Source organism: Microcaecilia unicolor, chromosome 13 (assembly GCF_901765095.1).
Source record: "Microcaecilia unicolor chromosome 13, aMicUni1.1, whole genome shotgun sequence".
Taxonomy (NCBI): domain Eukaryota; kingdom Metazoa; phylum Chordata; class Amphibia; order Gymnophiona; family Siphonopidae; genus Microcaecilia; species Microcaecilia unicolor.
The window spans coordinates 77675578-77700254 of record NC_044043.1 but is presented as its reverse complement, the minus strand read 5'-3'; the positions used below and the strand labels follow the sequence as shown (position 1 = coordinate 77700254).

Sequence of the window (24677 nt, the reverse complement as noted above, 5' to 3'; positions counted from 1 at the left end):
TTATAGGCTCCTACATATCCAGTTAGCAATGCAAACACTGGCACGGAATATTGCCCACATAACTCCCTGCTCCTCCCTGACTCTGCCCTCCAGAACACACCCTTTCCTGCCCACTTAAAAAATTTCCGGTGAGTGTTGATACCCAGCAGAATTGCCTAGTTAAGAATACTGGCGGCCTACCCACTGAGCATGATATACGCAGGCATGAGCTGCCTGAATCCATGATGATTAAGGAGAAAGGGTTTACATATTATGTATACAAGTACTTATTTTATACCAGGGGCAATGGAGGGTTAAGTGACTTGCCCAGAGTCACAAGGAGCTGCAGTGGGAATTGAACCCAGTTCCCCAGGATCAAAGCCCACTGCACTAACCACTAAGCTACTCCTCCACCAATAACAGCCAACCTCATCAGTGATGTCACAATGGCTTGATTGCCCAACACTTGGCTCACTTCTGATATTGTGATGTCATAAGGGACAGGGGGAAAGGGAAATGGGACTTGATATACCACCTTTCTGAGTTTTTTGCAACTACATTCAAAGCGGTTTACATATATTCAGGTTCTTATTTTGTACCAGGGGCAATGGAGGGTTAAGTGACTTGCCCACAGTCACAAGGAGCTGCAGTGGGAATTGAACTCAGTTCCCCAGGATCAAAGTCCGCTGCACTAACCACTAGGCTACTCCTCCACTCCATCAGGAAATGCATTTTCAAATAAACTTACCATCCTCTTCCTGCAGGACCAGCACAACATCCGCTTGCTGTAGAGAGATTTCATCTGTCTGTTTGGAGAAATAGGCTTTGATGATCTCCACCTGACGCAAACCTATTGAAACAATCAGAAGTTGGAAAATTAAGGCCAAGAGAAGGATGATAACGAGGGGAAATTCCAGCTCTAGCTACAAGATATAGAGCTTGATGAAACACCTATGGTCTCATCAGGGGTGGTTTGACAGTGATCTGGGCCCCCGGGCAGAAGGGGTCATTGGGCTCCTGCCACCCCCACCTTTATGTCCAGCACCCCTCCTGAACATTATACCTCCCCTCCCCCCCCCCCCCCGGGTCTACTTTGAAGAGCCCTGGTGGTTCAGTGGCCTCTTCGGGGGGCAGGAAAGAACCCAACTCTTTCCTGCCTGCCGACGCTGCTCTACCCGGTGCCACTGCTTCTACTTAATGGTTGCTAAGCCCTTCCTGCGGCAGTCTCGGCAACCATTTTACATAGTAACATAGTAAATGATGGCAGGTAAAGAAAGACCTGTATGGTCCATCCAGTCTGCCCAACAAGATAAACTCATTTTACATGGTATGTGATACTTTATATATATACCCGAGTTTGATTTGTCCTTGCCTTTCTCAGGGCACAGACCATAGAAGTCTGCCCAGTACTGTTCTTGTACTAAGTTCTGAAGCTAACGTCGAAGCCCCTTAAAATTTACACTCCAGCCCATCCCTTATCTATTCAGTCACGATCAGGGCGTAGACCGTAGAAGTCTGCCCAGCTCCCGTTTTGTTTCCAATTACCGGCGTCGCCACCCAATCTCTGCTAAGATTCCACGGAACCATTCCTTCTAAACAAGATTCCTTTGTGTTTATCCCAGGCATGTTTGAATTCCATTACCGTTTTCATCTCCCCCACCTCCCGCGGGAGGGCATTCCACGTATCCACCACGTGAAAAAAATACTTCCTGACATTAGTCCTGAGTCTGCCCCCCCCCCCCTTCAACCTCAATTCATGTCCTCTAGTTCTACCGCCTTCCCGTCTCCGGAAAAGGAGATGGTATTTTGGGTGGGCCTGTGCCCAAAGTGGATGGGCACACCATTCCCCCATGCTTTCTGCCCCCACCCCTGCCCCCGGAACTTGCAACTGCACCAGCAACCCCCAATAAATAAAAAAAAATACCTGAAATGACAAGGATCCTCAAGTCCTGCCAGCTGGAATAGGTCCTCCGGTGGCCAGAACAGGTCATTCCCCTACTTGCTACACCAGCCTCTCCCCTCCTATACATAAGCATGCGCGGTGGGGGTGTGTGGCATGGCAGCAACATGTGGACAGTGCCACCAGCTGCAGCAAGTAGGGGAATGACCTGTTCTCTTCCAGCTGGTGGGGCTTGGTGATCCCTGCCAGCCATAACAAAGGTGCCAGAACTTTTGCTGGGCCCACTACTTCAGCTCTATGTGGCACAATGAGCCATTTTCTCATCGGGAACCTGCACAGCAGCGTAGCATTTTAAGAAATGACTAGATCCAAGCTAACTGCTGTTCAAGCAAGGTCTGCTGCTGGCTCAACAAGTGTATTGCCATTATCAAACAGCACCTTATAAAACTTTTATTTATTAGAATTTATTGAATGCCTTTTTGAAAGAATTCACTCAAGGCGGTAGAAGGTAAAAATAAATCAAACATAAGCACTACAAATATTCAAATAACAATACAAAGCATGGTATAGTACACTACTTTTTTTTGTTTGTTTGTTTGTTACATTTGTACCCCGCGCTTTCCCACTCATGGCAGGCTCAATGCGGCTTACATGGGGCAATGGAGGGTTAAATGACTTGCCCAGAGTCACAAGGAGCTGCCTGTTGTGCCTGAAGTGGGAATTGAACTCAGTTCCTCAGGACCAAAGTCCACCACCCTAACCACTAGGCCACTCCTCCACTGTTGCTACAATTTGAGATTCTACATGGAATGTTGCTATTCCACTAGCAACATTCCATGTAGAAGTCGGCCCTTGCAGATCACCAATGTGGCCGCGCAGGCTCCTGCTTCTGTGAGTCTGACATCCTGCACGTACGTCAGACTCACAGAAACAGAAGCCTGCGCAGCCTTCTACATGGAATGTTGCTAGTGCAATAGCAACATTCCATGTAGAATCTCCAATAGTAGCAACATTCCATGTAGAATCTCCAATAGTATCTATTTTATTTTGTTACATTTGTACCCCGCGCTTTCCCACTCATGGCAGGCTGCCTGTGCCTGAAGTGGGAATCGAACTCAGTTCCTCAGTTCCCCAGGACCAAAGTCCACCACCCTAACCACTAGGCCGCTCCTCCACTTACTTACAATGTCAACACAGTACGTAACAGAAGAATTTAATTTATCCACAAACCATTCTTTTTTTATGGTTAATAAATATGCATAATTGTGTTATTTGTGCTTAAATTCCTACATGCTCATCAGACCTTGCAGAAGACGCCATCCAACATGGACCTCAACTCATAGTTCCATTCTGCCAGTCCAACAGCACTGAAACTAAATGGCTCAATGAGTTGTGCTGGCAGCTGGCCAAGTCACACGGGACCTGTTCAAATAATCTTTTAATTTGTAAATTTGCTCTATCCTGTTCTGTCTAATAAAAAGAAAAAAAATCTAGGTTCCGGAAAGCTGTTTTGAAAATTGGACCCTTTGTACTCAGCTGAAAATGCTTTCTGTCTTTTAAAGTCTCATATTAAATAACGACTTTTAAAGCTGGCCACAAGGAAGGCAAAAGCGGCTAGGGCTCTTCAGCTTGGAGAAGAGACGGCTAAGGGACGATACCATAGAGGTCTATAAAATGAGTGGAGTGGAACGGGTAAACATGAATCGCTTGTTTACGCTTTCCAAAAATACTAGGACTAGGAGGCATGCAAAGAAGCTACAAAGTAGTAAATTTAAAACAAATTGGAGAAATTATTTCTTCAGTCAACGTGTAATAAAACTCTGGAATTTGTTGCCAGAGAATGTGGTAAAAGCAGTTAGCTTAGCGGGGTTTTAAAAAGTTTGGATAGCTTCCTAAAAGAAAAGTCCAAAAGCCATTATAAAGATGGACTTGGGAAAAAAATCCATTGCTTATTTCTAGGATAAGCAGAATAAAATGTATTGTACTGTTTTGGGATCTTGCCAGGTACTTGTGACCTGGACTGGCCACTGTTGGAAACAGGATGCTGGGCTTGATGGACCTTCGGTCTGTCCCAGTATGGCAAACCTTATGTTCTTATGCTATTATTAGATGGACATAGGGGAAGGCCCTGAGATCGGTAGCATGGAATGTTGTTACTCTTTGGAATTCTGGAATCTTGTTACTCTTTGGGATTCTGGAATCTTGTTACTCTTTGGGATTCTGGAATGTTGCTACTAATTGGGTTTCTGCCAGGTGCTTGTAACCTGGATTGGCCACGGTTGAAAGCAGAAAACTAGATGGACCATTGGTCTGACCCAGTATAGCTATTTTTATGTTCAGCTCCAGATGAAGGAATGATTGAAATGTGGGCATGTCCCATACAAAAAGATGTTTTTTTACCTTCTTTGTTAGCGTTCCCATCGTTCTTGGGCTCTTCTTTTTCTTCCAGTGCAGCGATCCAACGAGCTCTATCACTCCTGCAAGAAAAAAAAACAAACAATAATTTAAACCAACTAGTTAAGTTCATCAATTTAGTTTTGATTAAACTCATTCAAATAGAGAAATGACACAACATATAACCAAGGGAGTCATTTTAGAAGGATTGTGTGGCATTTACACATATACATTCTTTAAACACGTAAAAAACGATTTTAGATGGCTGCCATTTACACGTGCAAATGCCCTAAACATGTAAAGAGTGATTTTAGAATGTTGCTATTTACACGTGCAAATACCTTAAACATGTAAAGAGTGATTTCAGAAAGCTGCCATTTACACATGTAAAAGCCCTACACATGTAAAAGCCACAGCACGCCCAGTTTTCAAGAGAGCATTATTTGAGACATGCCAGGAGGGTGAAGTGTTAGGATTGTGGTCTATGAGCGATCACTGCACAAGATCCTCTGAAGAAGCATTTGGCGAAAGGGGTACCTGCCGGGATTCTTCTCTTGATATAAGCGTCATGCTGTTTAACCCTCTATGAATGTATAGAGCATATGCTTGTAAAGAAAAAAAAGACTGATGCACATTTTTGGGAATTTAAATCTTGTTCACATATTATTTACAGTTGAGCCCCAATTTAAATAGCTCTGTCGATTGGGGTGTTTCACTTATGATTAAATTGTCACTAAAGATATTTATTCTGTCATAACACATATTATTATTATTATTATTTATTACATTTGTACCCCGCACTTTCCCACAGAGAGCAGGTTCAATGCGGCTTACATAGTAAATAGAATTACAAAGTCTTGAAGGAGAATATTGCAAGTTGTAGTAAACATAATAGTAGTGGGGTTTTGAGGATATGTAAATTGAGCATGGAGAGGTAAACAAAGATAGGATGAGCAAAAGGAGAAGAGATGGGGAGGGGGAAGGAGTAGGAAGGATGGAGAGGAAGAGATTGAGGGATGAGCACAAGGAGATTGGGAGACATGGTCTCCCAATCCGCACCTTGAGTATTGTGTTCAATTCTGGTCGCCGCATCTCAAGAAAGATATAGCAGAATTGGAAAAGGTGCAGCGAAGGGCGACTAAAATGATAGCGGGGATGGGACGACTTCCCTATGAAGAAAGACTAAGGAGGCTAGGGCTATTCAGCTTGGAGAAGAGACGGCTGAGGGGAGACATGATAGAGGTATATAAAATAATGAGTGGAGTGGAACAGGTGGATGTGAAGCGTCTGTTCACGCTTTCCAAAAATACTAGGACTAGGGGGCATGCGATGAAACTACAGTGTAGTAAATTTAAAACAAATTAGAGAAAAATTTTCTTCACCCAACGTGTAATTAAACTCTGGAATTCATTGCCGGAAAATGTGGTGAAGGCGGTTAGCTTAGCAGAGTTTAAAAAGGGGTTGGACGGTTTCCTAAAGGACAAGTCCATAAACCGCTACTAAACGGACTTGGAAAAATCCACAATCCCAGAAATAACATGTATAGAATGTTTGTATGTTTGGGAAGCTTGCCAGGTGCCCTTGGCCTGGATTGGCCGCTGTCGTGGACAAGATGCTGGGCTCGATGGACCCTTGGTCTTTTCCCAGTATGGCATTACTTATGTACTTATGTATAATAATCGTCAGAACAGGGATCATGTGGGTGGGCTTAAAAAGTTAAGTTGGGTCATTAGGGTAAGCTTTCTTGAAGAGATGGGCCTTCAACATTTTTCTGAAGGGTAGATGGTCGTTGATTGTTCGGATGGATCTTGGCAGAGCGTTCCAAAGCTGGCTGCCCAAAAAGGAGAAATATATGTTGCAAATATCTTGTGACGACTGAGGTCTTTTTCCCCCTGACTTACTATAAGTTACATTGTGAATCTGTAAAGTCCACTGGTGGTTTGAGTTTGACACTGAGGGGTCCTTTTACAAAGGTGCGCTGAAAAATGGCTTGCGGTAGTGTAGGTGCAGTTTTTGGGTGCACGACGATCCATTTTTTAGCGCACCTGTAAAAAAGGCCTTTTTTGAGGGGCCGAAAATGGATGTGCGGCAAAATCAAAATTGCCGCGCGTCCGTTTTAGGTCTGAGACCTTACCACCAACCATTGACCTAGTGGTAAAGAATCCAGGCGGTAATGACCTGTGTGAGTCCATTACGTGCGCCTGAAAATAAAAAAACATTTTTCAGATGCACGTATGGGACGCGCGCCAAAAATGACATTACCGCAAGAGCCACGTGGTAGTCGGTGACTCCATTTTGGCGCACATTGGGCGCACGTATTCCTTTATCTCAAATCTTCCTCTCTCTGATCATCATCTAATAACCTTCACACTTAAAACTTCCTCCCGCCCAATCCCGTCCAATCTTAACCAATTTATCTAGAAATCTCCAGGCCATTGACCCTACTACCCTATCCTCCACTGTCTCGAACCTCTTCTCTATCACTACACCATCCAAATCTGTCAATGACTCGTAACCACTCGCCTCCACCTACCCTCCTCTCCTCCTTCCTGTACACATTAATTGATTTGATTTGCTTACTTTATTTTTGTCTATTAGATTGTAAGCTCTTTGAGCAGGGACTGTCTTTCTTCTATGTTTGTGCAGCGCTGCGTACGCCTTGTAGCGCTATAGAAATGCTAAATAGTAGTAGTAGTAGTAATGATGCCGTTTCGTCCTACAATACTATTCTATCTTCTGCCTTGGACACTCTTGCACCTCTCATGCCCCGCCCTATAAGACGTGCCAAACCCCAACCCTGGCTAATCCCTAAAGTCCGCTACCTACGTTCCTGTACCCGTTCCGGCTCTGGCTGAAATCTCGTGCCCTTGCTGACTTCACACACTTCAAGTTCATGTTGACTTCCTTCCAATCTGCTCTCTTGCTTGCCAAACAAGACTACTACATCCAGCTGACTAATTCTCTCGGCTCAAACCCTCGACTTCTCTTCGCCACACTAAACTCTCTCCTCAAGGTGCCTCCACCCCCAACTCCCCCCTCACTATCTCCCCAGACCCTAGCTGAGTTCTTCCATGTCAAGGTTCAGAAGATAAATCTTGAATTCTCTACCAAACCACCGCCGTGTCTCTCCCTCCCCTTGTGCGTTCCCCTATTTCCTCAACCCCTCCGTCCTTTTCCTCCTTTCCTGAGGTCACTGATGAAGAAACATCACATCTTCTCTCCTCCTCAAAACAAACTACCTGTTCCTCTGATCCCATTCCTACCCACCTTCTTAACACCATCTCTCCTACTCTCACCCCTTTTATCTGTCATATCCTCAATCTCTCTCTTTCCACTGCAACCGTTCCTGATGCCTTCAAACATGCTGTGGTCACACCGCTCCTGAAGAAGCCTTCACTTGACCCTAACTGTCCTTCCAACTATCGACCCATCTCCCTCCTCCCCTTCCTTTCCAAGTTACTTGAACGTGCCGTTCACCGCCGCTGTCTTGACTTTCTCTCATCTCATCCTGTTCTTGACCCACTCCAATCTGGCTTTCGCCCTCTTCATTCAACTGAAACTGCACTTGCAAAAGTTTCCAACGACCTGTTCCTGGCCAAATCCAAAGGTCTCTATTCTATCCTCCGCTTTTGACACTGTTATCATAGCCTACTCCTTGAAACGCTGTCTTCATTTGGATTCCATGGCACTGTTCTTTCCTGGTTCTCCTCCTACCTCTCGCTTCGTACCTTTAGTGTACACTCTGGTGGATCCTCTTCCACTTCTATCCCTCTACCTATCAGTGTACCTCAGGGTTCTGTTCTCGGTCCTCTCCTGTTCTCCATCTACACTTCTTCCCTTGGCTCTCTGATATCATCCCTTGGCTTTCAATACCATTGTTATGCTGATGACTCCCAAATTTACCTCTCTACCCCTGAAATCTCAACCAGCATCCAGACCAATGTTTCAGCCTGCCTATCTGATATCGCTGCCTGGATGTCTCAACGTCATCTGAAACTTAACATGGCCAAAACCGAGCTTCTCATCTTTCCTCCCCCCCCTTTCTCTATTTCTGTGGATAACACTCTCATTCTCCCTGTCTCATCAGCTCGTAACCTTGGGGTCATCTTTGACTCCTCTCTCTCCTTCTCTGCTCATATTCAACAGATTGCCAAAACCTGTCACTTCTTTCTCTATAACATTAGCAAAATCGGTCCCTTCATCTCTGAGCACTCTACCAGGACCCTCATCCACACTCTTATCACCTCTCGTCTTGATTATTGTAACCTACTTCTCACCGGCCTCCCTCTTAGCCATCTCTCTCCTCTTCAATCAATCCAAAACTGCTGCACGGCTCATTTTCCGCCAAAGTCGCTATGCTCACATTAGCCCTCTCCTTAAGTCACTTCACTGGCTCCCTATCCGTTTCTGAATTCAGTTCAAGCTTCTCTTATTGACCTATAAGTGCATTCACTCTGCCGCTCCCCAGTACCTCTCCACTCTTGTCTCTCCCTACACCCCCCCTCGAGTACTCCGTTCTGTAGAAAAATCTCTCTTATCCATCCCCTTCTCCCCTACTGCTAATTCTAGACTCCGTTCTTTTTATCTTGCTGCACCTCACGCCTGGAATAGACTTCCCGAGCCTGTACGTCTAGCCCCGTCTTTGGCCGTCTTCAAGTCCAAACTTAAAACCCACCTCTTTACCACTGCTTTTGACTCCTAACCATTACTCACTTGCCCTGTCCTTTATCCTCACCTCTTTGTTCCCTTACCCTTAATTGTTCTGTGTTCCTGTCTTATATAGATTGTAAGCTCTTTAAGCAGGGACTGTCATTTTTTTGTGTATGGTGTACAGCGCTGCGTATGCCTTGTAGCGCTATAGAAATGATAAATAGTAGTAGTAAAAGGGCCCCTTAGGAATTTAAGTGGACCTTTTTCTTGGCCAATTTTTTTATTACATGTCAGAAAAGTATGCACTTCTGATTTTAAGGGCAATCCATACAGACTTAAACATTATTGATATCTGCATTGCTTCGAGGCAGCTAACTGCCCGTTTGGATCTGAGGTTTACAGCAGTAATTGAGGGGGGCAATTGTGATGACCTCTCTGGTGTTTAAAACCTCCTCAAAAATTCAATAGAGAGAGTTATGTTGCTTGACTCTTAATTGTCTGGTTCCGGACTTCAAGTTTCTATGCTTAGGTTGCAAAATCTTTACTTACACGGATAAATGTCAGCACTTGGGCAAAACCATGAGTGACGCCGCTCATTTTTTGATGACGTTTCTTCCTAACATGGCTGTTCCCGCTGGCAATTACATGTGTGTTACTCTACGTCCTCACAGATATTTTGCAAAAACCTCAGTGCTCACTGAGCCTTTTGTAAAATACACAGGGAACTGTGAATGTCCCGACCTGGACAACCTATTTCTCACCTATACCCCCTATGCAAAATTGGTCTTCACATGCTGTTTTGATTCTGTTAGTACATACTAAAATTAAAAAAAAATGAAATAGAAAGCCAATTGAAAAACAATAAAAGGTTTTCTAGGCCCACCATGTCCGACAGTGCTTCCTGTACTTACAGTGAATCTGCAGCCAGGAAAATCTGATCCTGCCGCCCTTCGCTGTTCTTTCTCATGGTCACTTGGAACAGATACGGTCCGCTCGTGCTGCGGCTGCCACCACCAGTTCCTGGTTTGGCAGGGGGAGACAATTGAGGGTCATTGTTCTCAAGCTTGTCTACCACCAGCTGATCCATCATGGCATAGTCCATCACGATGTAGCTCTCCTCACTGTGAATAAAAAAAAGAACATGGCAGTGAAGAGATTCCCGGCACGTAAATATCCTTTTTCAAACGCACCACTCTCTCCCTGTGAAACACCACAGGCCAACCAGAGATTACTGGCCAAGTCCGCCTTTGACTTCAGCTGTAAAATTTGTGACTTGTCATAACATTTCTAGCAGTTTCCCAAAATGCTAGCAAAATGTGATCTTTTCTCTCTCTGCGATAACCAGCAGCTACTGCCTTCATTCTTATTTCACCAGAGGTGTGTTCATTTCAACAACCAAGCAGGATGGGTCCATTATTTTATTTATTAAGGGGCCTTTTTACTGCGTTAAGCAGTGGATGTGCTGAAACAGGCTACTGTGTGACTGCGTTAAGTCTGCCTGTTTCTGCACCATGTGTTACTGAACGGGGGTGTGGCATTGGTGGAGAGTGGGCATGGAAGTGTTATACCACAGTAATATAGGGAAATACCCACTCAAATTCAACCTCAATGGTCAGACACAAAGAGAGCGAGCAAGGTTCAACAAGTGATTAACACCACTTAAAGAAAAGATAAGGGGGAAAGACCTCTGAAGAAGCCTTTTGGCGAAACGGATCCGTTGGGTTTCAGTGGTCTTTCAGGAGAACTACATGTGTCAAGCTCAGACAACCGAGCTAAGCTGAATTTTGAGTTATTTTTCTTGAACTTTGCATGTTGGGCAGTACACTACATACGGATGTCTAGTTTTAAGTGCATAAAGAAAAATATTCAAAAATATAATATAAAGATGTGAACAATTTTTTCCAACCTTTGTGGTTGGGTGGGGGTTTTTGACCGATGATTACAGCAAACAGGCATCAGACAAATATTGTCTAATTGCCACGGGCTTGCAGTGGCAGGTCCGTTATTTATTTATTGAGAACATTTATATCCCCCAGATTCCCACCATGGCGGGCTCTATGTGGCTAACAACATTTATGATAAGAACGTCATACAAATTCAGGGCGGAACAGAGAATAAGGAACATCTTGGGAGGGGTGCAAACAACAGGAGTTACAAACGAGGGCCGGGAGGAAGTTTATTTATTTATTATTTATTGCATTTGTATCCCACATTTTCCCACCTTTTTGCGGGTTCCGTGTGGCTTACAATATGAGTTAAATGTTGGAAATACAATTTGTTACAGATTGGTTATGGATTACATTGTGCAGAGTTATGCGAAACAATTGAGGTGTCGTAAAGGAATGTAACAATGGAACATAAACATTGAAACTTTGGAAGGAAACAATGGGAGCTTAGAGGGCGATAAAAAGGCATGAAGACATATGGTATATATCTTTCTGTGAGTAAAGGTATGAGTGATGTGATATTACGGGAATGAGAGTTCGGAAGTGGATGTATGATGCATTAATGAACAGTAAGTATGGACTTTATGTGTTTTGGTTCTTTCCGTAAATTTTTTCAAAAAGATGGGTCTTCAATAATCTGCGGAAGGAAGCTTGCTCGTGGATCGTTCTTAAGTTGCGCGGCAGTGTATTCCAAAACTGCATGCTCATGTAAGAAAAGGTTGACGCGTGTAGCGCCTTGTATTTCAAGCCCTTGCAATTGGGGAAGTGGAGGTTAAGGAAGGTTCGGGATGATCTTTTGGCGTTTCTGGGTGGTAAGTCTATTAACTCAGACATGTAGGCTGGGGCTTCGCCGTGAATGATTTTGTGGACTAATGTGCATACTTTAAAAGTGACGCATTCCTTGAGTGGAAGCCAGTGCAGTTTCTCTCGTAATGGTTTTGCACTTTCATATTTTGGCTTTCCAAAGATGAGTCTGGCTGCCGTATTCTGGGCTGTTTGAAGTTTCCTCAGTGTTTGTTCTTTGCAACCTGCGTATAGTGAGTTGCAGTAATCCAATAACAGAAGAATATGAGTGTCCACAAAGATAAGTCTTAAGGGACTTCTTGAACAGATTGTGGTTGGTCGTCTCCTTTCATGTAGATGGAAGAGGTCTTTTCCCCTTATCTTTTCTTCAAGTGGTGTTAATCGCTTGTTGAACCTTGCTCGCTCTCTTTGTGTCTGACCATGGAAGTGTTAGCCATACTAACTGGCTAATGCACAGTTAACGCAGGAGCACATAGGGCCTCCTGCGTTAATTGTGTCTAATTAGCACATGCTAATTGCCACTTTAATGTGGGGCCACCATTAGAAAACGGGTGCCACATAAAATTTGTAGCTACCTTGCAATATATTCCCGTGCTATGCAGGGGCGGCTCAAGACGATCTGCTGCCTGAGGAGAGGAATGAGCTGCCGCCGCCCCCCCCCCCCCCCCCCGAGATGAGGAATGAGCCACTGCTTCTGCTCCCCTTGAAACGAGGAATAAGCCACCGCGCCACCACCTCGCCACCATGGTAAAGAATGAGCTGCTGCCGCCAAGCCCCGCCACAGTCTTCCATCTCCCCCATTCCTTCTCCAGCCCCGTTCCACCAGTTTACTTTTTCTTTCTCGTTTTTTCAAAGGCGGTGGCGGCAGCGATTCCCAGAGGCTGCTCTGCCGCCGGTCCTGGCCCCTTCTCTTTACTGCAGCCTGCCTCACTGACCTCACTTCCTGTTTCCTCGGAGGTGGGTGCGCTGCAGTAGATAGGAGGGGCCGGGACTGGCGGAGGGCAGCCTTTGTGGGAATCGCTGCTGCTGCCTTTTGAAAACGAGAAGGAAAAGGTAAATTGGTGGAAAGGTGTTGGGGAAGTAAGGGCAGGAGGTGATGCCGCCTCAGAAGAGTGCTGCCTGAGGCCGTAGCCTCAGGTGGCCTAATGGTAGGGCTAACTACGTTTTACTGTACTTTACTGACAGGCCCATAACGTTCTTATATACCAGCTAATTTGGAGTGGAGGAGTAACCTAATGGCTAGTGCAGCGTTCCAGTGGATTAAATACGACAACCGCTCTTCCTGACTGGAAAGGAGGCAACTTGGGTTCTTGGTGGAGTCAGTATTCTCTTTTCCTTAATTGACTTGTCTCTTGAGATACTACTCAGTTTCTGAGGACTCAACTGACAACTGTGAGGAACAGCTCGAGGTGCAGCCTGTCTGAATATAAACCAAACATTTCTTACCTTTTCTTTTTGGTTCTGATCAAGACATCATTAAACAGGAAGAGGTAGCAGCTCTGCCGCCCGAAACCTTTGCGAAAAATCCCCGACTCTTCTACTAGCTGGAGTTCCCCTCGTTTCTTCAGCCAGCGGGATGAGGAGGTCAAGGGGAAAGGCTGAGGAGAAATGAAGAGCTTGTACTCAAGTTTGGCTATTTTTTATGAGAAAAATCAAGTGAAGGTCTACCAAAAAGTCTATAAAGGAGGCCATTTTGGAAGCTGTGCGCAGACTTAAAGGTGGAAGGGGCAGTGGCTTAGCTACGTGGGGCCTGAGGGGGCCTGGACCCTCCTCCTGGCGAACCCGCCCCCGCCTACCTTCACTTTTGCTGGCAGGGGACCCCACTCCCCGCCAGCCAACATCCTCTCCATCCTGCTCCTCCTGTTGCATGCATTGCTGACGTCCTGCACGTTGTACGTGCGACGTCAGACTCAGAGAAGAGAACTCTGTTCTTTGAGTCTGACGTCCTGCACGTACAACGTGCAGGACGTTACCAATGCATGCAACAAGAGCAGGAGCAGGAGCAGGACGGAGAGGACGTCGGCTGGCGGGGAGTGGGGTCCCCCGCCAGCAAAAGTGAAGGTAGGCGGCGGCGGGGGAGGGTTCGCGGCAGGAGGGGGGTCGGAAAAGACGTGGGGAGGGGCGGCAATGGCGGGGGGGGGGGGGGGGGGGCGGCACCGGGGGGAGGGCTAAAATGTGCCCCCTCTCGGGCTTTGGACCCCCCTCCCACGGAAGTCCCTGGGAAGGGGTTAAACTAAAGGACACTGTCACCCAATTTGAGACCATAACATTTCTGTGGAAATGAAGTAAGCTTCAGAATATAAAGAGAAGCCTAAGAGATTTAGAGCCTCAGCCGTGTATCCGGATAACAGCAGCTGTTATCCGGAGACATGGCTTAGTTGGTGCTGGTCATGGATAATCGGAGAGTGCCGCTGAATATCTTTACAGACCTCCTCAGCACTGGAAGCGGTATGTGGGTAAGGCTGGCAGTTATTTGCGATGGGCAGTCAGAAAATCTTTGTTTCCTGTTACTTTCCATGTTGTTTACTGTAATTTTCATTTTATTTGTTTCTGTTTGGCCATTTTATCGTTTTGTTGTTTGCCGATCATAGTGTACGCTCTTTGGAAATAGTACATACTACGGGATAAATTCTATATATGGTGCCAAAAAAAATGAGAGCTACGTGCTATTCTATAAATGGCGCACTGAGTTGGATGCCGTTTATAGAATAGTGTTTGACGCCGGGATCCACGCCCAATATTTACATCAACTGAAACCTGGTGTAAATCCTCGTGCCATACGTCAGGCCCCCTCCCTGCCCATCTTCAAAGCCCTGCTCAAAGCTCACCTCTTCAATGTCGCCTTCGGCACCTAACCACCATACCTCTATTCAGAAACCTAGACTGCCCCCACTTGACACTTGACATTTCGCATTTTAGACTGTAAGCTCTTTTGAGCAGGGACTGTCCTTTGTTAAACTGTACAGCGCTGCGTAACCCTAGTAGCGCTTTAGAAATATTAAGTAGTAGTAGTAAATTAGGCCTAGATCTGCCTAATTTTGTAACACTGCGTGCAAATTCCAGGAACAGCCCTGATCTACTCACGCCCCTCCCATGGCCACTCCCCCCTTTTGGACACACGTGTAACAATCTTTATAGAATAGTGACTAAAAGATGCAGAATAAATTCAAATTATTGCCACTTAGCCTCAATCATTGATTTCTAGTGGCCAATTATCAGAGCTAATTTGCTCATTATGCAATTAAATTGTGCACGCAAACTGAGCACGTGCCTGAATTTGCACATGCAGGTTTTAGCACCGTATACAGAATTATTTATTTCTTACAGTTTTTATACTGTACTATCAAACTTTCTAGGTGGTTTACAATTTCTACTTATACAATACAAACAGATCAATAACAACACTTGCTCTTCCAGCAAAACAAGCAGAAATCACAAGTAGCCTCCAGATCAATACCAAAGGCCTCCCTGAAAAGGAATGTTTTCACACATTTTCTGAACTGACTATAGTTCTTCAATAGGCAAATGTGATCTGGGAGTCGATTCCACAGCCTCTCTCCTTCCACATAAAATATTCTCAATCTATGATCTTCCAATCATATATAATTCACAATAGGTATACAAGTCTTCAAGTAACAACTTGTTATCAGAGCGAAGGGACCTTTTTGGACAATAAATTCGTAATACTTCCCACAGGCAAAGCACCAGGACTTGACGGCTTCACTAATCACTTTTATAAGCGATTTAAGCAATTGTTGGTGAAGCCCCTGAGGTTTTTAATAGTTTGCAAGGGGGAGGAGGATTTGCCATTGTCCTGGCAAACAGCTGGAGTTACTCTCATTTTAAAACCGGACACGAACCCCACTCGATGTGGATCTTATTGGCTCATTTCCCTACTAGGCACAGACTATATAAGATCTTTACTTAGCCTGCAGACTGCAAACCTATTTGGGCAAGTTGGTTGTGATGATCAAACAGGGTTCATAGAGAGAAGGCAAATCTTCGACAATATCAGACGGGTGCTCCACTTGCTTTGGACAATCATGGGGGCTGGGGAACCAGATTTGTTGCTAGGGACTGATATGGAAAAAGCCTTTGACAGGGTGTCCTGGCCGTATTTGCTGGGCACCCTGTCAAGGGTGGGCATCACTGGCCTATTTTTAGACTGGACAAGGTCTATATATGCTAAAGCATTAGCTTGCTTGCAAATTAATGGGGGTTACACAGGGGAACCCATCAGGGTTGCGCTCTCTCACCGTATAAAAAATCTATCCTGCTTCTTCAGAGGCCTGCTGGTGTCTCTGTGGAGGGCATGGCACCTTTGTCCATATTTGATGGTCCTGCCCTGTAGCAGAGATATCCTTGGGTCGCAGGTACTGAAATCTGTAGGATGTGTACTTTTACATATTAAGCCTACAGATTTTTCTGGGAAATACCTACAACTCACTTCGCATATTATTACGGCTGCCCGTCTGTTGTTGGAGGCGGCTTGGAAGACCGTCTCGATTGCAAGTACTGACTAAAGTGGACTACTTGTGCAGAATATCACGCCTTACAGCGCTTCGGAGGAATTATTTGCTACATCTTATTAAAGTGTAGGTCCCTTATGTTGGGGGGTGGGGGTGGGGGAGAGGGAGAGGGGATATCCCCAATCATTTGCATTGTACCTAAGAGTGCAGGTATGACCTGTTTGGTATATGGGGATTTTGTTTCCTGTTTAAAAATTTGATAAATAAAAAGATTTAAATAAATTTGTAATAGAGCAGCCACACTGACTGGACTCTCATTGTTCAGACACTTATAAATTAGTATCCACTAAAAAATAATTCAAATGGATGCGGAGTCAATGAAATCAAACAATCTAAGCCAAACGACCCACTGTAATTTCAAAAATATGTGTAAAATACATTCATGTACACAACATGGGCATTCGGCATTCACTCAGTCACCCCCTTTCTATCCAAACACCACACCGGAAGCCAATTTCTTTAACGAATGTGGATTTATTCAGGCCGCAGCCAGGTCCGCAACAATTTATTTACCATAAACCTTCACATAAACAATCATTGTTAAACATCATTGATAAACAATCTCCCTCCGAGTGCACAGCCCTTCTTGCTTATATTACTACAGGCTGTGCCGTCCAAGCACCCAGTTCCTCTCAGTGCTGTCTGCTATAGCACACGCTGTCAATTCAAATGCATCCCGTACAAGGATGCATTTACCACTTTAACCAAAGCTATTGGCCCCCTGGCCGTCTAAGCCAGGAGACTAGCCGTGTCCATCTTGTTCTGTAATCCTGCCCGCTTGCAGGCATACCATTTCGTTCAGTATTGTAACTTTCAACAGGTCATTAACATATACATAGTAACTCACTTTGCCATATTATCCGCTGAGGTGCTGTGTACTCGTCGCTAATGTTACCTAACTTCCATAGCTTATGCCTTGCTGCGATAACTACCCTTTCCTTGTACCTCATGAAATCCAAATGGCGCTGTGTTTCCCTTCAGAGCCCTTCTTCACCCCTCCTCCCTACCCGCCCCTTTACCCATCACCCATCTCCCCTCCTTTCTATCCACTCCCACTCCTCCCTCCCCCTTCCCCCCAGATTCTTCCTGAGCCTTCAGCCCGGTTGTAATCGGCCCTCCTTTAAGGGTGAGCCTTTCCATTTCTTGTAGTATACACATATTTTTGAAATTACAGTGGCTCATTTTTTGGTTTTGATTGTTTGACTTATAAATTAGTGCCAGAATCTTAAATTGTGAGTGCCGTTTAACCACCAGCCAATGGAGTTTCAAAACTGGGGTGATATGGTCAAATCTAGCTGTTCTGGTCACTACCCTTGCTAAAGCATTTTACGCCATCTGGAGAGGATGCAAACAGGGTTCCCGAAGTTCCCATTTCCAAAGCATTACAGTCATTGGAGCCGACTCTGTGGGTGCTTGAGCACCCCCAATATCAAGAAAATTCCTTGTATGTGTCCAGGGAGGGGTTATTTCCATTGGGCTTAGCACCTCCAATAATTTTGAAAAGTTGGCTCCTATGATTACAGTAATCGAATAGTGGAGTGATATCAGCAAAATTAACGGACCTGAAGTTATCCTCTGACAGACAGGCCCTTAGTCTATTCAAAAACTTTATTTTAAAGAAAATTCTTCTGCCCTGGCTCGGGACAAGGCCTGAAAAAGACAAAGAGTCCAGGAGTACCCCAAGACATTTCATTTCCTGTTTGACATCAATCATTGAACCTTCCAAATCAATTTGTACAAGAGAAGATAAATCAGATCTATCGGACAGAACCATAATTTGAGTCTTAGCCATATTAAGTTTTAGTCTATTGGCTGACATCCAGCTCTTCACTGTTGACAAAAAAAAAGTCGTAGGCAATCAAATGCCTCTGTAACAGGAAAAAAGAACTGGATGTCGCTGGCATAAAGCTGGTAAGACACTCCCAAAGCTTTTAGAAGCTTACATAAAGATAACGTACAGGTGTTAAACAAAACAGGCGAAAGAGCCGAACCCTGGGGCACTCCTGAATGAATTTCTAGCCAACCAGAAGTAGTCTGAGTAGACTTAAGAGGGTATGTCGACAGAGGGCGCATTATGTCAGAAACAGAGTACACTCTTTTCCCAACAGGGTGCACAAGTGCAATAGTTTTTACATGTGTGGTGGTGTCACTATTGGGAAAGTGTGTGTCCTCTTTCCACATCGTATGCACTATTTCCAAACTGTGGTGCTCTATTATTGGCAAATGGCTAAGTAAGAAATGTTGTGTATTTCATTCCCATTTTTGTTTGGTCTAAATACTCTAGGAAGTTTGAAAACTACTACTACTACTACTTGCAGCGCTGTACAATTTAACATAGAAGGACAGTCCCTGCTCAAAATAGCTTACAATCTAAAGGACAAGTGAACAGTCAGTCCGATAGGAGCAGTCAAATTGGGGCAGTCTGGATTTCCTGAAAGGTAAGAGTTATGTGCCGAAAGCAGCATTGAAGAGGTGGGCTTTAAGCAAAGACTTGAAGATGGGCAGGGAGGGGGCTTGGCGTAAGGGCTCGGGAAGGTTGTTCCAAGCATAGGGTGAGGCGAGGCAGAATGAGCGGAGCCTGGATTTGGCGGTGGTGGAGAAGGGTACTGAGAGGAGGGATTTGTCCTGTGAACGGAGGTTTCGGGCGGGAACGTAAGGGGAGATGAGGGTAGAGAGGTAGTGAGGGGCAGCAGACTGAGTGCATTTGTAGGTAAGAAGGAGAAGCTTGAACTGAATGCGGTATCTCTGATTGGAAGCCAGTGAAGTGACCTGAGGAGAGAGGTGATATGAGTATATCGGTTCTGGCGGAATATAAGACGTGCAGTAAATTGTAACAATTTATCTCCCACTTGTACTGGAGAGATTTCAATTTAGGAAATCCGTAATGTAATTTTACACAACCGGAACCTCAAAGCTCCAGATAGGGAAAATATATACAGTATTACCAAAACCACTATCAAATTAGGAGTAAGTTATTATCATTGGTCCCAAAAAGGAGAAAAAGAGACAAAAGAATCATCCGCAAAAACTCATATAGCCCGGGTTTTTTGGAGGTTGTTAGGCTTATGCATATGTGTGTGAGTGCGGGGGGGGGGGGGGGGGGGGGGGTTCCGGCTTATTGAATTAAATGTTTATAGTCTTGATCGGCTTTTTCCTGTGAAAGTCGGTTAGTTGTATGGTGTCTCTCGCTTGTTTTGGGTTTCAGGAGGAAAAGAGTTTTTTAAATCATCCGATTTTCTCGTGTTAAGTATGAGTTTTTGCGGATTTTTTATTTATTTATTTTATTATTTGTACCCCGCGCTTTCCCACTCGTGGCAGGCTCAATGCAGCTTAGGTACTTATTTGTACCTGGGGCAATGGAGGGTTAAGTGACTTGCCCAGAGTCAGAAGGAGCTGCCTGTGCCTGCAGTGGGAATTGAACCCAGTTCCCCAGGACCAAAGTCCACCACCCTAACCACTAGGCCACTCCTCCACTGTTGCTACTATTTGAGATTCTACATGGAATGTTGCTATTCCACTAGCAACATTCCATGTAGAAGTCGGCCCTTGCAGATCACCAATGTGGCCGCGCAGGCTTCTGCTTCTGTGAGTCTGACGTCCTGCACGTACGTGCAGGACGTCAGACTCACAGAAACAGAAGCCTGCGCAGCCTTCTACATGGAATGTTGCTAGTGGAATAGCAACATTCCATGTAGAATCTCCAATAGTAGCAACATTCCATGTAGAATCTCCAATAGTATCTATTTTATTTTTGTTACATTTGTACCCTGCGCTTTCCCACTCATGGCAGGCTCAATGTGGCTTACATGGGGCAATGGAGGGTTAAGTGACTTGCCCAGAGTCACAAGTAGCTGCCTGTGCCTGAAGTGGGAATCGAACTTAGTTCCTCAGGACCAAAGTCCACCACCCTAACCACTAGGCCACTCCTTCACTGTTGCTACTATTGGAGATTCTACATGGAATGTTGCTATTCCACTAGAAACATTCCATGTAGAAGTCGGCCCTTGCAGATCACCAATGTGGCCGCGCAGGCTTCTGCTTCTGTGAGTCTGACGTCCTGCACGTACGTGCAGGACGTCAGACTCACAGAAACAGAAGCCTGCGCAGCCTTCTACATGGAATGTTGCTAGTGGAATAGCAACAATCCATGTAGAATGTCCAATAGTAGCAACATTCCATGTAGAATCTCCAATAGTATCTATTTTATTTTTGTTACATTTGTACCCTGTGCTTTCCCACTCATGGCAGGCTCAATGCGGTTTACATGGGGCAATGGAGGTTTAAGTGACTTGCTCAGAGTCACAAGGAGCTGCCTGTGCCTGCAGTGGGAATTGAACCCAGTTCCCCAGGACCAAAGTCCACCACTCTAACCACTAGGCCATTCCTCCACTTTTTTCTCTTTTTGGGACCAATCATAATAACTTCCTCCTAATTTGATAGTGGTTTTTGTAATACTGTACGTATTTTCCCTATCTGGAGCTTTGAGGTTCCGGTTGTGTAAAATTACATTACGGATTTCCTAAATTGAGATCTCTCCAGTGCAAGCGGGAGACACACACAAATCCTCCACAATAACTCGACTCTTAAAACTACACCAGAACCAACCAATATTGATTTCATTTAATTTGTCTACCTTAATCACATTACCATATTGAATATTATATCTTATCCTGCCTTCCACTAATATGTTATGTATTATTTATTTACCCTAATTTCATTTCCTGATACTCTTCGCACCTAAATTGTAACAATATATTGAACTACTTATTCTGTTAATAATGATCGTCATTGCGACATAATGTAAGCCACAATGAGCCTGCAAATAGGTGGGATAATGTGGGATACAAATGCAGCAAATCAAACATATAAATGGCGAGTGACCGACTCACTCGCAAATGCGCAGTAGAGACTTCCCTCTCTGTCCCGCCCCCGCGTCAATACGTGATGACGGGGGGGGGGGGGGGGGGCCGGACAGAGAGGGAAACTGCGCCGCCGAGGTTGCTGCCGCCACCCCTCCACCCGGCCCGGGCCCTCTCTTCCCTTCTGAACTTACACATCCATTCGCCGAACGCAGCAACGCACATCAGCTGAGCTGCAGTGCGCCCTTCCTTCTTTGCCTGTGGCCCCGCCCTCCTGTGACGTAACGTCAGCGAGGGCGGGACACACACAGGCAGAGAAGGAAGGGGCAGCTCAGCTGATGTGCGTGCTGCGTTCGGCGAACGGATGTGTAAGTTCAAAAGCAAAGAGAGGGCCCGGGCCAGGTGGAGGGGGTGGCGGCGACTTCGCGGGGGGGGGGGGGGGGGGGGGGGGGGGGGGGTGGGAGCGGTGGCGACTTCACGGGGGGAGGGGAGCGGTGGTGACTGCGGGGGGGAGGAAAACCTCAATACCAGCCCATTTTTACGGGCTCAACGGCTAGTAAATAAATAAATAAACTAATTTTTTCAAACTTCCTAGAGTATTTGGATTATATGTCGATTAAGTTTGAAATTCCCTGTCTAAGTGTATAGGTTTTCTAATAGCATTTTTGTTTGGTAACATTTCCTATGTTGTTGGAAACGACGGCCAATCCCTAGAAGTCATCCAGAAAGTGAAGATATTCAGACCGCTGTCCAGTTAAAGGGAAGCCAGAAAAATCCCTCTCCTAACTTTATCTGGAGAGCTGTCTCCAGTTGTATATTGCTGCTATCCGGAAAATCAGCATCATTCAATATTCCGATAGCTGTGTCGAATACCCATGTTTAGCTTAGCTGCCACAGGTGGCGTTTAAAGACAATGCTGACTGTGGCGGTTGAATTTATATATTACTTAAACACAAATTTATATTTAAAATAGAAGAAATCTGCTACAGCCGAGTAACTGGGATGTGTCTGTGCAAACAGTCCTACCTTGATCTTTCCAAAATCCAGTTGCGTCTGCAACATGTACATGTGTTCAGTCCTCTCCATGGTCCGAGCCCCTTCGTTGCACTGCTTCACCAGCTGTTGAAAATGTACTTGATGAATCAGTTCTCTCACATTATTCAATTCAGATACAATATTAAGTAGACGGAGTAGGCTTCCAATGCGATGTGACTGGCACGAACCTTCAAAACTGACTGCTTGGAATGTGTGTTTTTAACCATTTTACATACAAAATTCTGAACACTGAACTAGCAAAACGCTTGCTGAACTTCACCTTATCAGGCTCACCCACTGCCTCTGTCAAACCCTTCTTCAGGATAACACCTTGGGAATAATGTTATAACAGAGTGCACAGGTAAAATGTATATCCATACTCCATGTCAGGGCGGTCCTAGGGTCTCTGGTGCCCCCCTGCAGACTATCAGTTGGTGCCCCCCCCCCCCCCCCCCCCGTCTAGCATCTTCTTTCTCTCTTCTCCCTCCTCTTCTCCCACCATGTCCCCTTTTTCAGCCCAGTGCCTTAAAAGGTGAAGAACAAGTTGAAGAACGGACTGTGCGACGCCGCGTGCCCGAGGGCATAGGAGCCAACTTTTCAAAATGATTGGGGGTGCTGAATTTTTTTTTTTTTTACAGGTGGTGCATTCCCCCTCTCCTCTCCTCCCCTCCCCTCCCCCTCCCTCTCCTCTGAGTTCCAGGCCCCCCTCCCTCTCCTCCTCCCTCCTCCGTTCCAGAACCCCCTCCCTCCCACCCTCCTCCATTCCAGACCCCCCTCCGCCCTCCCTCCGACTTGAGGTCCAGCCGACCTCTTCTTCCACTCCACAACAGTGCTTCGCCTGCCCCTCGCCTTCCTGCATGCCGCCCAGAATTTAAAAGTCATCTTACCGGGGTCCTGGCAGTGAAAGGTGAGCAGGCTCGGCGAGTCAGTGCTTCAGCGGGCTGCCTTCCCTTCCCTTCACTCTCGGCTCTGCTCTGGTCCCGCCCTTGCGGAAACAAGAATGAGGGCGGGACCAGAGGCAGACCTGAGAGCGAAGAGAAGGGAAAGCAGCCCGCTGACTCGCTGAGCCCGCTCGCCTTTCACTGCTGCCGCCGGGACCCCGGTAAGATGACTTTTAAATTCTGGGACGGCATGCAGGAAGGTGAGGGGCAGGCAGACTCTGTTGAGGGAGATGGGAGAAGAGGTCGCGGCAGCGGCTGGCTCCTGGCTTGGAGCTTCCGGTGGGAAAATTGCATGATGCGGCGCCCTTGAAGGCAGGCGCCCCCCCTGCGGTGGTTACCCCACTTACGGGTTGGGCCGGCCCTGCATCCCTGTGGCTGTTTCTGGATGCACATATGTCTGCTTTTCATATTACTCCAGGAAACTATACATTTACATCTGCTTTCTGATATGCACCAATTTTGTGAATTAATTTATGTGCAGAGGCTTGAACTTTCCAATGTATCCTCATAAGTGTAGTTTGGGGTTTGCATGGAGGTTGGTGCCCTTTCAAGTGTTGCAAGTAGTAATGTTGAATTGGTCTCCCTCCTTCCTTATTTACCCTTTGTCCCTCCCCTCAAAGTAAGCAAACTTTACCTATGCATGTCTTGTAAATGTAAACAAATAGGAACAAATATTTCTTCACATCACCTGTAGTTAAGCTCTGGAACTCACTGCCAGAGCAAGTGTGGTAACGGTAGTTAATGCAGCTAGGCTTAAAAGTACATGTGGACAAATTCCTGGAAGAAAAGTCCATAAACTGTTATTAAGGCAGACCTGGGGAAAGCCACTGTTTATCCCTGTGGTTAAGTGGCATAGAATCTTGTTACATTTTGGGAGTCTGCCAGGTACTTGTGATCTGCACTGGCCACTGTTGGAAACAGGATATTGGGCTAGATGCACCCTTGACTCTTATGTTCTTAACCCCATCCTTGGGAAGGCCTTTTCAAACAGCAGGTAAATACATTTGTAAATAAACTCTACATGTGTATATTTACCTATCAGGTGGGCTATTTCTCCATGCAAAGCACTGTTTCCCCCTTGGAAAACACCTTACAAAATTATCCTTCTATGCAAAGATAAATACAACCTTCTGCTGTGGCATTTCTACAGTCCTTGGCTTATGTTCTGGTGATAGACTTACCCTACTAACGTACGTCACGTAACGAGTCGTGATGTTGCTCTCAGGTTTAAAAGGAAATGCGTTTTGTCTTATGTGGGCACAGCTCAGACTTTTTTTTTTGCTGTTTCCTGAATAATACTACACCTGTCTTATCCCTAGAAAATAGTACAGGGATAAATACTACAAACCCTCTACAAAGGAAACATGCAATGTGACACCTTGGAAGGAACTTTCTCTGGAGCTGCCCACACACTCTGAAATGCACTTGCAGAAAGGCTTCGCTTAATGCAAGACCATCTCTATTTTAGGAGGTAGACAAAAGCTTGACTCTTCTCCCAAGTCTAACTAGCTAGTCAAACACACAAGGACTAATTCCAGCTGCAAATACTGAAGCAGAAAGTGCTATCTACTCTTATTCTAGCAAAGATTGTTTTCAGGCACCTTTTCAGACTTCATGTGCAATTTTTCCTTAAATTAGTC

The 24677-nt window shown here is 45.5% G+C and overlaps 1 protein-coding gene across 1 annotated transcript in view; it reads right to left on the bottom strand.

Annotated features, from left to right (window-relative positions):
* ARHGEF16 (Rho guanine nucleotide exchange factor 16) overlaps positions 1 to 24677 on the bottom strand; it is a 102003-nt gene that overhangs the window by 5285 nt on the left and 72041 nt on the right. The window contains 5 exon segments of the mRNA XM_030222588.1: positions 728 to 829; positions 4280 to 4356; positions 9835 to 10044; positions 13120 to 13271; positions 22088 to 22180. Of these exon segments, the coding sequence (XP_030078448.1) occupies positions 728 to 829; positions 4280 to 4356; positions 9835 to 10044; positions 13120 to 13271; positions 22088 to 22180 (634 nt within the window).